The following is a 15589-nucleotide window of genomic DNA, read 5'->3' on the forward strand; positions in this document are numbered from 1 at the left end:
TGGGGCTGCAGCCTGAGAGCCAGGTCGATGATGATGATGCGGAGGATGGAGCTCAACATAAATCTCCACCTGGCAGCCTTCAAAGTCACACGCAGGGCAAGTGCAACGAGCTTCCTGCAGGACAGGCAACATTGACATCCGGTCACAGTTCTGCCAGCCCTGGGGAAGACAGTCCCAACAGCGGCCAGTGAAGGACACTAATGGCAGAAATAAAGCTCCTGGAGTCCCATTTGGGCTATCAGAACTTCCACCTTGGTGATGATCTACCAAATGAAGCACCTGGGGGGCAGAAGAAACAGGCTAAGAAGACCAAGCCAAAGCTCCAGGAAGCGGTAAGCTATGTGTATGCCCCCCTCCCTGTACCCCTTAAGAAGGCTGCAAGTTTAGCTCGTTGTATTAGCCCCATTGCCCAGCCCTGCCCGGATTCTGCTGTGGATCCAGTGCAACGGTGCGGGGTGATTCCAAAGCGATGTAGTGAGGCACAGAGCTCTGTTTCTGCTTGTAGCAGTGGGGATGTAGTAAAAGGTTCATCAACCGAGAGGCTGGACAGTGAGGGCGGCCCAACAACGGGCATTCTGTCAGGCCACAATACTATGCGGCGCTTCTCAGTGGGATGGGGGAACAACCCAGTGTTGGGGGCCTATGCATGCTGTGGCCGCTGATCACTTACAGTAGTTGAGAAGCGGTGGCATTGTGAGGGGGCTGAGAGTCCCGGTCCTCCCATGAAAGTGTTATTCTGTGTTGGCGCTGCTGGTCAACAAGATCCTGATGCTTAGGGATCAGCAGTGCCTCACAGCAGCTAAAGATCAGCAGCGCATGATTCCAAATATCAAACAGCAGAAATTACCAACTGATAACGCAGAGGGCACACTTAAGACCAGAGGTGATGTTCTGTCCTCACTAATTGAAGCAGACTTCATGTAGCTTAACAGGCAGCGAAACCGCTATACCGAGGGTCCAATAAGGGAGACTGTAGTTGAATCTGTATTTTATTGAATGTGGTGGTATATTGGCACGGTGAAACTACAAGTAAAACATATAAATACAATCAGTACTGGGTTCATGGGAATACATAATATACATAGCATACATTATCTGCACTACTAGCTGAGCAGGGGAGAGCTAACTAAGCAGGGTGATCTAAGACAGGAATTAGATGTGGAAAGCGTAATTACCTACCAGCGATGCTGACGCAAGGGGGAAGAGAAATTAGATGTTCCCAGAATGCAGGCTTGATAGAACATGGAGGACTGGAGGGAGAAATGGGGGGTGGACTAATGCTTTGCAAACTTACCAGGGTGCTTTGCAAGCTTTCCCAGAATACATTGTGAATTGGAGGGAAAGCGAATTCAGGAAGTACAACACATAATAACATACAGTTATGACTTTGGTCAGTAGATGGAGCCAAAGAAACAGAAAACAGTAAAATATATAGAAACCAGTGCATTCTATACATTACAGCAAATAACAGTATATTTCCAGACAGACATTCAATTATTGGATTAAATGTCGGAGACAGAACAGGTGACGTTGCCTCCAGTTCTGTGGGGGTGGCTGAGGCTTTTGTGTCTGATGATGCTGGGGTCAAAATGTCACCCATTGTTATTACTGGTCCAGCTGAAGTGCATGTGGTGGTGGGTGTGAATAAGGCAAATTTATTGTCTAGTGGTGTGGTTGCTGGTTTGGTGGAAGATGAGATGGAGGTAATAGTAATGCTAGTAATGCTGTTGGGGCTGATTGGTCCAGTTGCCCCCCCCCAGCGGTGAGAGAGCCTGTCAGGAGTTACGCCAGTGTCACCTCCGGGGAAAATAGGGCATCCTTCTCATCTCTAGGCTCTGGGGACGTCATGTTTCAGTGGCATCTCCTGGAGGCTCTAAAGAAGGATGAGAGATCACTAATGGTAGAGGGTCATGTGAGATATGGAAAAATTATATCATTTTGATTTCTCATGGAATTCCCCATCAAGATAAAGTTTGGCCCAAAAATACTTGCGTCAGACCACTCACCCCCCCTCCCTTAAGACGCATTCCCCAAGGCCATAAAAAGCAATGCAATTTTTATCTTTAATTAAAAACTCCAGGAACAAGCTCTTTGAAGCTTGGTGACCACCAATTAGCACAAGGGTATGAGTTCTAGTGCAGACACAACCAAACTAAATTCCTTTTGTGTAATTCAGGCACTACCAGTCACAGCAAGGGTCTGAGGTATTGAATCTGGAAAATGACCTATAATAACAAGATGCAATATCTATGAGACTAGCCGAGCACATAAACGGAATCGGCATTCCTTCCCCTACATGCCTGTGACCAGCAGCCACCTGTAGTACTCTGCATTATTGAGTTAGAAAGCATAGCTACCAGGAATTACACACAGTAGGCATATTTAGTCTCTATGTGCAGATAAAATCCAGCAGAATCCAGTGGCACCCTTGCCATTCCATTCAGAGCTTTGGGCCGAACGTTATGAGCCTCCACAGTTCTGGACAGAAAATCATATTCTCAGAGATTGGAGAAGAGAGGCTGCACAAGCCCAGGGGTGGGCGCAGAGTGTGGGAGGGAGCAGCCTAGGAGATATAAGTCAGCTCCTCGTTTTAAGCTTAGTTTTCTACTGGCAGGAGGATTCATTAGCTGACGCAGCCAGGAAAACCACGTAACTAAGATTTGGACCTGTGATCGATCAGCGCCTCCCTGTGGTCAAGTGCTACATAACACGTTAATTGCAACCTATCAATGCCCTATCCTTGTACTACACTCTTGACTGCATACATGTATATTGTTCTGTGTATATATATATATATATACCTGTATATTTCTAGTGTGCCTTTTCAGCGATTAAATATAAAATTAAACTTGGGCTGCACTTTTATCTCGATACACGAATCCCCATGCCCGCACGCTCGGTTGGTTATATTATACACTACCCGGGTTGGTTTCTGATATAAGCCTGTTGTCGGACGGGGCTTATGTCGAACGAGGAACTGGTGGCATAATACGGTACTGTGTTAGTGAGAAGACCTGACAGTGATGGCTGGGAGGTTTATATATATATCCCCAGCCAGAACTGGTTATGCATATCCCCCCTCACTGGGGACACCTTTCTGGCGACTATTTGCCCTTGGTGCAGTTCCCTGACTGACCTGGGGCAAGTGGTGGTGCCAGAGAGCTGATCCCTGCTGGGTCCTTCTCTACCCTCCCCCATCCCTTGTGCGATCCGTCACAGGTCAAAAGGTTGATCTATCCTTCTGGATAGAGAGGCATGGCCTTGGGGCGTTCCGAGAGCAAAGAGGGGGGCTACAGTGTGGTCAATCCCAACAGCTGGGCCAGGTAGTGTGCATATGAATGTGGTCCGTTTTGGTGGAGGGGCAGTGACGCATATCCTTCAAGATCTAATGTTGTTGAGCTCCTGCTAATGATGGACTTCAAGGCGATTGACATCTATGACTTGATACATCCCTATTCCATGCCTGAAAATGATGTCAACTTTGTTTGGCAGGAGGGGCTTGAGCTCTTCTGGTTGAATTATAAGTTGTCAAAAATTTAGCCAGGCTGGGGAGGCTTTGCCATTCAGGCAATGTCTCGCCAAAATCAAGTCAAGAAGGTGACCGTGATGACTTGTAACAAGTCACTTTCTTAATATGACATCATGACGTGGCTTGGTATGGAGTGGTGGTAGAGATGCCAAAGAAAAACCGCAACAAATTTGGTATCTGGTCAGAGGCCTGGATATTTATGGTAAAAACTTAAGCATTCAGGTGGTACGGTTGCCCACACTGCATCATACGCCTTCCTGGGTAGGGATCGTACCCTGATCTACCAGGGTCAACTGAAGCTCTGTCACAAGTGCAACGACCACACACACTTCAGTGCAAACTGCATTGTGCAGAAATGTGCATTGTGTGGGGATGTCGCCCATCTTGCTGCATCTTGTGTGAACATTAGGTGCCACCTGTGTGGTCAGTTAGGTCAGTTGTGGTCAGATAGGTATTCAGCCGTTGTCTTCGCTCCTTTGCTAATTCAGTCGTGACCCCAGTAGGAGAAAGCAGTGAGGCTGATTCTGCTAGGGAAGGGACTAGTATAGGTGTTGGAGCTGAGGTGCCAGGGAGGAAAAGCAAGAAAAAGACGCTTGCCCAGCTGAGGCGTCTAGCCAAGCACAGACGGAAGAAGGAGCTGGGTGATCCTCAAGCTATTGGGGTGGCCACTGTCCTGGACGCCAGTCTTGCTGTTGAGGCCCCGAGAGATGATGAGTAAGATGAGGAGATTAGGAGGATCCATAGGGAGGAAAGCGCCACTTTCTCGGAATCCTCCCATTATGAAAGTATGGATGAGGACAGTAAGCAGTGGTCAGAGGACAAGCGCAAGTTCTGCATCAAAAAGAAGAGAAAGAAGGGAGATTAAACATTTTCTCCCGCTCTGACCAAGATACCTAATGAATGTAAAACTGACTCACCTCTGGTTGGTCTTTCTAACTGTTCCAAGCCCTTGAGAACATCTCTTCCTCTGAGGAGGAAGTTGAAAGTGAGGCTCCGGCCTCCGCAGGTCTGACGGGGGCTCCGAGTCTTCTTCTGGAGATGCAAGGTCTTTGGGGGGAGGGACTGGCCCGTAGTCCAGAGACGAGGATGATAAAAGGAAAAAAAATGTGGGAATGGACACCTCTGTGTCATTAAAGGGGGAAAGGATTCCTCCTCTGAGGTGGAGAATAAGGGGAGCGGGAAGAAGAAAGTCATCTATCTCAATAACAAATGTTAGCAGTACCCACTCCGTTGATGCTGGAATCTATGAATGTCGCCAGCATAATATTAAATATGGACAAATTTGCTGCCTTTGATTTTTTCAGCCCGGTTGAAGCTTGCTTTTTCTTTTTGCAAGAGTCCAGGCTGCCAAACATGGCAGACGTGTTTAAAGCTAAGAGGTAATGGAGTCTCGGGCCATCCTATTGGTCTCTTTTGGCCGAGCCGTGTATCAGAGAGGCAGTCCTTTTTACAGGGCCAGTGTGGAATGCCGATGGGTTATTTAGTTAGAATTGGGGAGGTGTCTGATATTAGATGTCCTCATGAAGGGACAAGAGCTCCGGCTTATTAACATCTATGGTCCCCAATCTAAGTGGGACCAGAAGTGTCTCTTTATAAGAATAAAGCCCTACCTTTTTAGTCGGCTGGTTGTCTTTGGAGGAGACTTCAACATTGTCACAAGGCCCTGAAATAGAGGGACTTCCAGAGACAAGCTGACTTATGATAGCTTCACCCTTAAGGCTATGTGCATGTGGGAAGAAGGGCCCCCGCCGAGTGTCCGGGCCGGAACCAAGGGGACCGTCACCTAGGTTCCGGGGGAAACTGTTCCCGGGGGACAGAGTTCAGGGACGGACCGTTGAGATGGACAGGTGGGCTGGGGGAGGAGCCAGTATAAAAGGGGCGGGGAACGGTAGTCACAGTGAGTCAGCAGACCGGGACAGAAGCAGCAGGAGACCGTGGGAGCGACTGAGAGCCAAAGCGACTTACCAGAGCCAGGAGAGACGTTCACCTAGGACATCAGAGGGACGGCGCCCAGACGACCATCCGAGAGCCGCTGCCCCGCTTCAACCCACAGCCACTGCTGTCTCACCCCAGCCCGCGGCTGCGGCCTGCCCGCGGTCGCTCGCGGCCGTTGCCGCCTCGCTCCAGCCCATGGCTGCGGCCTACCCGTGGTCACTCGCGGTCGTTGCCGCCTCGCTCCAGCCCGCGGCTGCGGCCTGTCTCCCGCCACACGCAGCCGCCCTGCTCTCACCCGTGGCCGCGGCAAGTCCAGTGCCATCGGCGGCCACCACTGTCCCGCTCCGGTCCGCGGCAAGGGCTGGGCCGTTGCTCGCCGCGGATTCCCCGTCGCAGCTGTTAGCTGCACAGGTGGCCTGCCAATCGCCACCCCGCATCGCTGCCGCTTGCCCCAGCCCGGGGGCTGCTGCCCATACCTCCAAGAAACTCCTCCGGGGCCTGTGGTGCCCTGGTGTCACCGGAGCGCCGGAACGCTCGAAGACTACGTCAACTCTTCAGCAGCTGGGCCCAGTAGCTGCTGCGCCGAAGAACAACCGTCCAGAACGCCGAGGGATGTCAGGACGGCTAAGTTGATCATATAGTTAAGGACCCGTAGTTGGCCATACCGCGGCCCTTTAGTGACCGGCTTTCGCCGGACGTAGTCGTGTTCTACTCTGTTCTTGTTCGCTTGTATTGAGCCCCTGCGAGGGCAACTCTTGTTACCCCTTTGGTTGGTCAGGCTACGACTGAGAACAGTTATCTCTAGGCCTATAAACGTTATTACTAAAAGCACTAAACCGTCTCGCACCTCGTCACTGCGTACCTGCTAGTACCACATTTGGCGTAGTCGGCAGGATGCAGTCTCCGAGCGCAGACGGCGATGCGCCCGACCAGAGTGTGGCTGCAGGTGCTGCTGATAATGGGGGCCTCCGCTGCAGCATCTCTCTGGGGGGCTATGCTAAGTAACGCCCCGGTTTTCAGGCTCCAATACACTGCTGTGGAGCTGGACAGAGCGCATGCGGGGCCTCTTCCGCATGCATCCGATGACCCCCGATTTAGAGGCTGAGGTGGCCCTCATGGCGCTAGATGGGGAAGCCCGGAAGTCAGTGATGTTGAGACCCCCGGCACAGCGCAACACCTTTGCCAGGGTCTTGCAGATTCTGGAAGAAACCCACGGGGATCCAACAAACGTGGGAGAGGTGAGGACCCGGTTGTTTAATCGGATGCAGGGGGAGGGAGAGACCATCATCCAGTATATGAATGCTCTCCAGGAGCTATACACAGCCATAGAGCGGAAGGACGGAGTAGGGGTAGGGCCCATCGACATTACCCTGCGTGACCTGTTAGTGACTGGACTCCGGGACCCGTTAATCAAGCAGGCATTGCGGGAGCAGATCCGAGTGAACCCACGCATAGCTTTCTCTGAGGTGGGGAGTCAGGCCCGTGTACGAGAGCAGGAGCAGGGGATGATGGTTCCCGTGGGGAAGGCCTGGAGCATGGAGGCTTCCGTAAACGTTGTCGGAGAGCCTCAGTGGATTGAGGAAGTGAGACAAGATCTGAAGAGTATCCGGGGTGAGCTGGCCGAAGTGAAGAAGAGAACGGAGCCCGCGCCTGGCCGGCTTGGCTACAATCCCGGGCCCTGGGGGCCTCGCAATACCCGGGGTGGCCGGGCCTCACCGCCCCGGTGTTATGAGTGTGGAGAACTGGGCCACTTCGCATGAGAGTGTCCGTGGCTTGGGAAATACCCACCCCGGCGGACATTAAACTAGAGGGCTCCGGGCATGGGGGACGCCGCTCGGAGCCGGAAGCCACAAAAAGGGGTGGCGGAAGTCCCGACGATCTGGTCGCTAAGTGCCCAATAGTGTGGGCCGAAGTCGAGGGTCGTGCTGTACGGTGCCTAGTGGATGCGGGGTCGCAAGTAACGACCATGCCGGCAACTTACTTCCGGCAGCATTTCCCGGAAGCGGCAAGGCCCCAGTGGAGGCCCATGATACGACTAGTAGCCGCGAACCAACTGCCGGTACCTTTCGCCGGAGTGGTGTGGCTCCAGATGACGCTGTGTGGTAAATCCCTCGGCCACCGGGGAGTGGTCCTAACCCAAGGAGAAACTAACGACCATCATCCAGTTATCTTGGGCGTGAACATTCTACGGGAGTTCGGCAATCTACTCCTCAACGAGCCCTCGCAGGAGACCCTGAGCCAGTGGGGTTCTCGCACGGCCCAAGGGCAGGTCCTCCAGCAGTTGGTGCAGGAGGCGCGAGTGCTCCAGGAGTGCCAGGAGGATGAGGCGTTGGGCAAAGTCATCGCGCCAGCGGCTCCCCCGCTCATGCTTCCTCCAGGGCAGACGGTGGTGGCCCTGCCGATCCGCACCCCGATGCCACTGGAGGGCGTAGAGGTGCAGGTGGAACCAAGCTACTCAGAGCGCCTGCACCCTGGCATACTGGTAGCCCGCTCCCTGGCCACGGTGCGGGAAGGGACAGTCCTGGTGCGTTGTGTCAACCTGGAAGACCAAGATATCGCCTTGAAGCCCCGGGCCGAAATGGCCAAACTTGTAAGGCCTTTGGAGGAGATGCTGCCAGACCCCGCGGTCCAGTTGAAGGTGCAGCCCGAAGATCCTTGGACAGTAACGGTACAAACCCTACAGACTGCCGTATCCTCGACCCAGGAGAAAGGTCGAGCCATCCTGGAGAGAATGCGGGACGAACTTTCAGGCCTAGCGCCAGCCCAACTTCTCCAGGTAGAGACACTTCTCGGACAATATTACAGTGTCTTCGCCAGTCATGAGTATGACTTTGGATGTACCACGGCCATTACGCATGGGATCCCCATGGCAGGAGCGGCCCCCATCCGGGAGCGATATTGGCAAATACCACCGCAGCTATACCAGGAAGTGAAAACCCTATTAGCTCAAATGCTTCGGAAGGAGGTCATACGAGAAAGCCAGAGCCCATGGGCAGCCCCCATTGTACTGGTTCACAAAAAAGATGGCACTCTGCGTTTTTGTGTGGATTACCAAAAGTTGAACGCCTGCACCATCAAGGACTCGTATCTACTGCCCCGCATAGAAGAGTCTCTGTCCGCCATGGGGAGCGCCACGTACTTCTCAACTCTAGACCTGGCCAGTGGGTACTGGCAGGTGCCGATGTCAGAGGAAGACAGAGCCAAGACGGCATTTATCCTTCCCATGGGTCTGTTCGAGTTTAATCGGATGCCATTCGGGCTGGCCAACGCCCCAGGAACCTTCCAGCGGTTGATGGAGTGGTGTCTGGGAGACCTCAACTTTGAAGGCACGTTGATATACCTGGACGATATCATCATCTATTCTGCCACGTTCAAGGACCACCCGCGGCGGTTGGGGCAGGTGCTCGGCCAGCTGCAGAAGTATGGGTTGAAGGTAAAGCTCCAGAAATGCCACCTGTTCCACACCCAGATTGAATATCTGGGGCATACTGTCTCTGCGGAGGGTGTCAGACCATCCCTGGAAAAGGTTGCTGCCATCCAGGGGTGGCCTACCCCCGAGACGGTGAAAGACGTGCGGGCCTTCCTGGGGTTGGCCGGCTACTACCGTCGGTTCGTGAAGAATTTTGCACTCCGAGCCCGAGCCCTGCAGGACCTGCTGAAGGGGACTCCAGCTGGGGTGAATGGACGGAAGGTCCAGTGGCAGCAACCGCAAGAGTATGCGTTTCAAGATCTCAGAGCTGCACTGTCGGAAGCCCCGGTATTGGCGTATGCGGATTTCTCGCAACCATTCATCCTGCATACTGATGGGAGCCTCCAGGGACTAGGAGCTGTGTTGTCACAGGTGTAGGTCGGCCGAGAGAAAGTGATCGCCTATGGTAGCCGGTCGGTGCATGACTCCGAACGCAACCCGGACAATTACAGCTCTTTTAAGCTCGAGCTCCTCGCGGTAGTGTGGGCAATGACAGAGCGGTTCGCAGAGTACCTGGCGGGCTCCGAGGTGGTGGTGCGGACTGACAACAACCCACTAGCCCATTTGGACAATGCCAAACTGGGGGCCCTGGAGCAGGGGTGGGTGGCTCCGATGGCCAAGTTCAACTACAAGATCATCTACAAAAGAGGGGCTGAAAACGTGCACGCTGACGCACTCTCCAGAATCTGACACACCACCCCAGGGAGGAATTGAGACGACGAATTAGAAGGAGAAGAGACGCCGTTCGCCCTCACCACCGCCGCGCTTACAGCCAACGCGCAATAAGCGCCTCATCCGGGACCCTTAGGGGGAATGCTGGAACAGCCACGCAACAAGTGGATCCAGCAGCAACAGGAAGATGGAGAAATTGGACTCCTGCGCTGATGGGTGGCCACCGGCAAATTGCCCACTGGCTCACAGAGACTGACTTTGACCCAGGATATGTTGCGCCAGTGGGAGAAACTAGTCATCAAAAAGGGACTTTTATATTGGAAAGCCGTGTCACGAAAAATGTCTGCTACAATATGGCAGGTGATCGTGCCCGGAACCCATCTCAGCCAACTGGCTCGGGAAGCCCACGCAAAGGGGGCAGGGCTCACTTTGGTGCTCAAAAGACTTTGCAATGGTTGCAGCAGATAGTGTACCATCCACGCCTGCACGCTACTGTGGAAGAAGTTTGCCGAACCTGCCGCCCATGCGAGCTCGCTAAACTTCCCACGCAACGAGCCTCGGCACAAACAATTGTGACATCAGCTCCCCTCGAGCTCCTCACAGTGGACTATCTGACCATAGGTCCTGCCTACCAGGGGTATGAACATTGTCTCGTTATGGTGGATCATTTCACCAAGTTCGCCTTGGTCACGCCCACCCAAGACCAGACAGCGGAGTCGGCCGCCTATGCGATTTGTAAAAACTTTATCCAAGTGTACGGCTGCCCGTAACGAATCTATTCGGACTAAGGAGCGTGCTTCCTAGGAAGAGTCATGGAAGAACTACATCATCTCTACGGTATCGATAAGTCTCAGACTACACCATACCACCCGCAGGGAAACGGAGCCTGTGAACGATTCAATCGGACACTAATCCAAATGCTGCGTACCCTGCAGAGCGACCGAAAGGCCCGCTGGCCGAATATGTCCCTGAGCTGGTGTGGGTATATAATAACCGGGTGCACCGGGTGACTGGTTACACCCCCTACTCATTGCTGTTCGGACGGGAAGGCAAAGGAATCACGGAAGTGGAGTTAAACCCGAATCGTCCATACAAAGCTCCAGGATCTAGAACACCCGGGGGGAGCGCTGCCCCCACCAATTGACTTCCAGACTGGGGATCGGGTACTCGTACTAGATCAACGCCCCCAAAACAAGTTAGAACCACGGTGGGAGGAGAATCTGTACCGAGTGTTGCACCGGATAAGCCCCGACGGGCCTGTGTATGAAATACAATCCGAAGGAAACGACGCACCTCTCACTCGTGTTGTGCACCGTAACATGTTACGGCCTTGTGCGTCCACTGATCCCATGCGACCCGAGCCGATCCCTCAGGTCCCCGACCCCCGGCCCACGGTCTGGGATCTAGACGATGAAGAGGACTCCCCAACCGCATCCGCGGGTCGCCCAAGTAGTGACACTACAGTGGACCCAGGCATCCCACCAGAATCGACTATCCTACCACCATCCACCACCCCAGAAGACTCCACCATACCCGAACTTCGACGCTCCGAGTGACCAACAGCTGGCAAACCCCCTGAACGTTACTAACAGGACCAGTTCGTATGGCGACAAGGACTGTTGTCTCAAAAGACTAACCTGAGTCTACCAAAACCCTCGCCCGAGGACTGGCGAGCATACAGGATGGGGGAGTGTGGGAAGAAGGGCCCCCGCCGAGTGTCCGGGCCGGAACCAAGGGGACCGTCACCTAGGTTCCGGGGGAAACTGTTCCCGAGGGACAGAGTTCAGGGACGGACCGTTGAGATGGACAGATGGGCTGGGGGAGGAGCCAGTATAAAAGGTGCGGGGAACGCTAGTCACGGTGAGTCAGCAGACCGGGACAGAAGCAGCAGGAGACCGTGGGAGCGACTGAGAGCCAAAGCGACTTACCAGAGCCAGGAGAGACGTTCACCTAGGATATCAGAGGGATGGCGCTCAGACGCTCGCAGCCGTTGCCGCCTCACTCCAGCCCGCGACTGCGGCCTGTCTCCCGCCACCCGCAGCCGCCCTGCTCTCACCCGTGGCCTCGGCAAGTCCAGTGCCGTCAACGGCCACCACTGTCCCGCTCCGGTCCGCAGCAAGGGCTGGGCCGTTGCTCGCCGCGGATTCCCCGTCGCAGCTGTTAGCTGCACAGGTGGCCTGCCAATCGCCACCCTGCATCGCTGCCGCTTGCCCCAGCCCGGGAGCTGCAGCCCATCCATGCAAGGACTCCTCCAGAGCCTGTGGAGCCCCGGTGTCACCGGAGCGTCGGAACGCTCGAAGACTACGTCAACTCTTCAGCAGCTGGGCCCAGCCGGTGCTACACCGAAGAACCACCGTCCAGAACGCCGAGGGACGTCAGGACAGCTAAGTTGATCATATAGTTAAGGACCCTTAGTCGGCCATACCGCGGCCCTATAGTGACCGGCTTTCGCCGGATGTAGTCGTGTTCTACTCTGTTCGTGTTCGCTTGTATTGAGCCCCTGCGAGGGCAACTCTTGTTACCCCTTTGGTTGGTCAGGCTACGACTGAGGACAGTTACCTCTAGGCCCATAAACATTATTACTAAAAGCACTAAACCGTCTCGCGCCTCGTCACTGCGTCCTGCGTACCTGCTAGTACCACATGCCCACGTATGCAGAAATTTCCTGAGCAAAACCTCATTCCTTCCCAGGAAATCCGCATTTTTATTTTTCGAGTTTTTTGCGCGTTTTTTTCCGGAGCATCCACATTCACATTGAATATAGTTGGAAATGCATTTTTTTCCGCAAAATTAATGAACATGCTGCACTTTTTTCCGCGATGCCTTTTCTGTAAGGGAAAAAACGCATCATGTGCACAAAAATTGCAGAATGCATTATAAGAATGGGATGCTTAATGTATGCGTTTTCTAAGCGTTTTTGCATGGAAAAAAGCTTAAAAACATGAAAAAAATGCTTACGTGGACATACAGCCTAATATTATAGCTAGTGAGGCTCATCAGGTGGATGTCCACATATGGTAAACTCCAGGCCACGAGCGGTTCACCTATCATGGAGGTAACTATCGGTCCAGAATAGACAGGTTTTATATAAAGATGGAAGCCGTCTCTTCAGCAGTGCCTGCTGTTGAGGTTGATTTCTCCGACCAATGTTTAATTTTGTTTTCTTTGAATGTTACAGAGATCCGCCTGATGGGAAGAGGCTTTTGGAGGCTCAATTCATCTCTCTTGCAAGGAGCGGAGATAAGACAGTCCTTTGAGGATTTTCTTCAGAGCCAGGTACACTTACTGGATCTTTGTAGTAGTATGTCAGAGTGGTGGGAGATGTTAAAAAAGAGGATGACGAGATTCTTTCACTTTCTCAAGCCTCGGAAGTCTGGACAGGTACAGTCTGAATCAGGGTCTGAGGAGGAGTCTTGAGCATCTTGATTCAACTGGAAGTAGCCATGAGGAGATCTCCAGAGTGACATCTTTGCTAATCTTTGGTTTTTGAGAGGGGTTACAGGAAGTATCGTTCACCCGACCTTTACAGAAACTGCAAGAAGTCAGTGAATAGTAAAGTAGTTACAGGACTAATTGACAATACGGGGTCCTTGAAAAAATCCAGATCAGGGATCCTGGATTTTGTCAGATCCTTCTACTCGCACCTCTTGGGGAAGAGAGATCTTGATTGGGATGAAATGGTGGCTTTCCTTTCTGGCTGAAGCCGGCCCTGAACCAGGGTTAGACCCTTCTCTTGATGTTTTGACAGAGATGATCAGGGAAGAGCAAGTTAAGTGGGCAATTAAAGGGCTTGACCTAAAGAATAAGACCTTTAAGGACGCCGTGGTTCCCCTCTTGACTGAGGTATTCAACGAGTGTCTTTCCTGGGGCACTCTGTCAAAGTCAATGAGGAGGTCTGCCCTGAACATCTTGTCAAAGGGTAAGGACTCATCTTGCATTGAGAATTGGCGTACCATAGTGCTACTCAATGCAGACAGGAAGGTTCTGGTAAAGGTGCTGTTTAATCGCCCAGTGAAATTCGCAGCCTGACTCCTTTTGGAGGCCGAGCATTGCTCTGTTCCAAGCCATAGCACATTTAGTGCTGTGCTCTCTGTCAGAGAGGCAGTGGAGCAGGGTAGAGCTGGTCACTGGACCAGGCAAAAGTGTTTAATCGGGTTGACCACGAGAACATCTGGGCTGTCCTTCTGAGGTATGGCCTGCCGGGGGGTTGTTGATTGACTTAAGACCTTGTACGGTGGTATGATGGGGCAGAGAGTATCACGCTTGTGAACGGTTGGATTATCAGCTCTTTTGAGGTTGAGTCTGCTGTTCGCCAGGGTTATCCCTTGAGCCTGCTGCTGTACATGTTTGCAATTGACCCACTTCTTAGCAGGATGGAATGTGGACCGTTGGCCGGGATCAGGATGGACCAGGCAGCATTGGAGGCCACTCTCTGGGGGGTGGCATATGCTGATGATGTCATTGTTTTGTTTACTCTCATCAGGAGCCAGAGTTGCTGATGTCAGAGGTAGATCACTACTCAGAGGCATTTGGGTCCAAGATTAACCAGGATAAGTGTGAGAGTCCCTCACTGGGTGAAGTAGATCCTTGTTTTGATCTCCCAGACACCCTTCCAGGACCCAATATCTCTGCAAAAGTCCTTAGCATCGAATTTGGCCAGGGGGTAACCCCAAACAAAATTAGGACAACAGGCTAGAGATCGACACTCAGAAGGTGAACCAAAGGAAGGTTTGGTCTTTGACCCTAAGAGAAAGGGTAAACCTGATCATAACTTACCTTCTCCCTTTACTGATATATCTGGGCAGTGTGTGTATCTTGCTGGAGCCTCTCTTGATTCGGGTCTACATTTTGTTCTTCCAACTGTTACAGTTGTGCTCAAAAGGTTTACATACCCCAGCAGAACTTTTGCTTTCTTGGTCTTTTTTCATAGAATATGAATGATAGCACCAAAACTTTTTCTCCACTCATGGTTAGTGGTTGGGTGAAGCCATTAATTGTCAAACTACTGTGTTTTCTTTTTTAAATCATAATGACAACCCAAAACATCCAAATGACCCTGATCAAAAGTTCACATACCCTGGTGATTTTGGCCTGATAACATGCACAGAAGTTGACACAAATGGGTTTGAATGGCTACTAAAGGTATTCCAACTTACGCTACCTTGTTTCTGAAGGTAATCTGCCAGTGGGGTCTGGGAATGTGGGAGGTCAAGACTCTGCCAAAGAAGCTCTTTGACAATAGGTGTCAGGATCCTGTCAGCGCCGGCGTGCAGCCTCCGCTGAGCAGGGACTCACCCACACTGTAGGGGTACCGGGGTCAGGTACAGCCGGAAAGTACCGATACACAGGACCTGTGGACGCTGAAGTTTAGCAAGCAGACACAGGACCTACAGTCATGTGACTGCAAGGGGGTGGGGCTTAGCGTCCTGCTTAGTGAGATGGCAAGACACTATACAGAATTACTCAGAGTCAGGCAGAACGGAGGTCATACACAGAGATAGCCGTAACGTACCAGGGATGAGACAGAATGGATAGTCAGGGCCAAGCAGAAGTCAAAAACAAGCAGACATAGAAGGTACCAAGCAGAATCCAAAGCAATATCCAGAGAACAGACCGAGTCGTACACAGATTATCAAGCAACCAGAACACAGCACAAACACACTCAGGGGTCACCACACTATGCCAAGGGCAAGAGTATAACTGACGAGGGATGGGAGCTTCCTGCGGCTATAAGAAGCTTTCCCAGAATCAATGAGAGGCCACCCTAATAGGTCCCAGGTGTGCAGGTAAGAGTCTGCACTGAGATCAAAACATTAACTCCAGAAGTGCCAGTCCACCAGCACTGGTATCATGACAATAGGGTTCTGTTGACCCTTTTTCAGAGACCTCTAGTGCTCAGGGATTGCACAAGTCTGGATCTTGGCATGGGTTTGCATCTTTTGAATTCAATCAGGATACCATCGCTAGGTGCAGCTTCCATGGGA

The 15589-nt window shown here is 52.4% G+C and overlaps 1 protein-coding gene across 1 annotated transcript in view; it reads left to right on the forward strand.

Annotated features, from left to right (window-relative positions):
- The first annotated feature begins 200 nt into the window (after nucleotides 1-200).
- ADAMTSL2 (ADAMTS like 2) overlaps nucleotides 201-15589 on the forward strand; it is a 75334-nt gene continuing 59945 nt past the window's right edge. The window contains exons 1-2 of the mRNA XM_073541387.1: nucleotides 201-332; nucleotides 14089-14161. Of these exons, the coding sequence (XP_073397488.1) occupies nucleotides 201-332; nucleotides 14089-14161 (205 nt within the window). The remainder of the gene's footprint in view (nucleotides 333-14088; nucleotides 14162-15589) is intronic.

The sequence above is a fragment of the Dendrobates tinctorius genome, unplaced genomic scaffold, assembly GCF_039654945.1.
Source record: "Dendrobates tinctorius isolate UK_male_01 unplaced genomic scaffold, ASM3965494v1 ptg000120l, whole genome shotgun sequence".
In the NCBI taxonomy this organism is placed as follows: domain Eukaryota; kingdom Metazoa; phylum Chordata; class Amphibia; order Anura; family Dendrobatidae; genus Dendrobates; species Dendrobates tinctorius.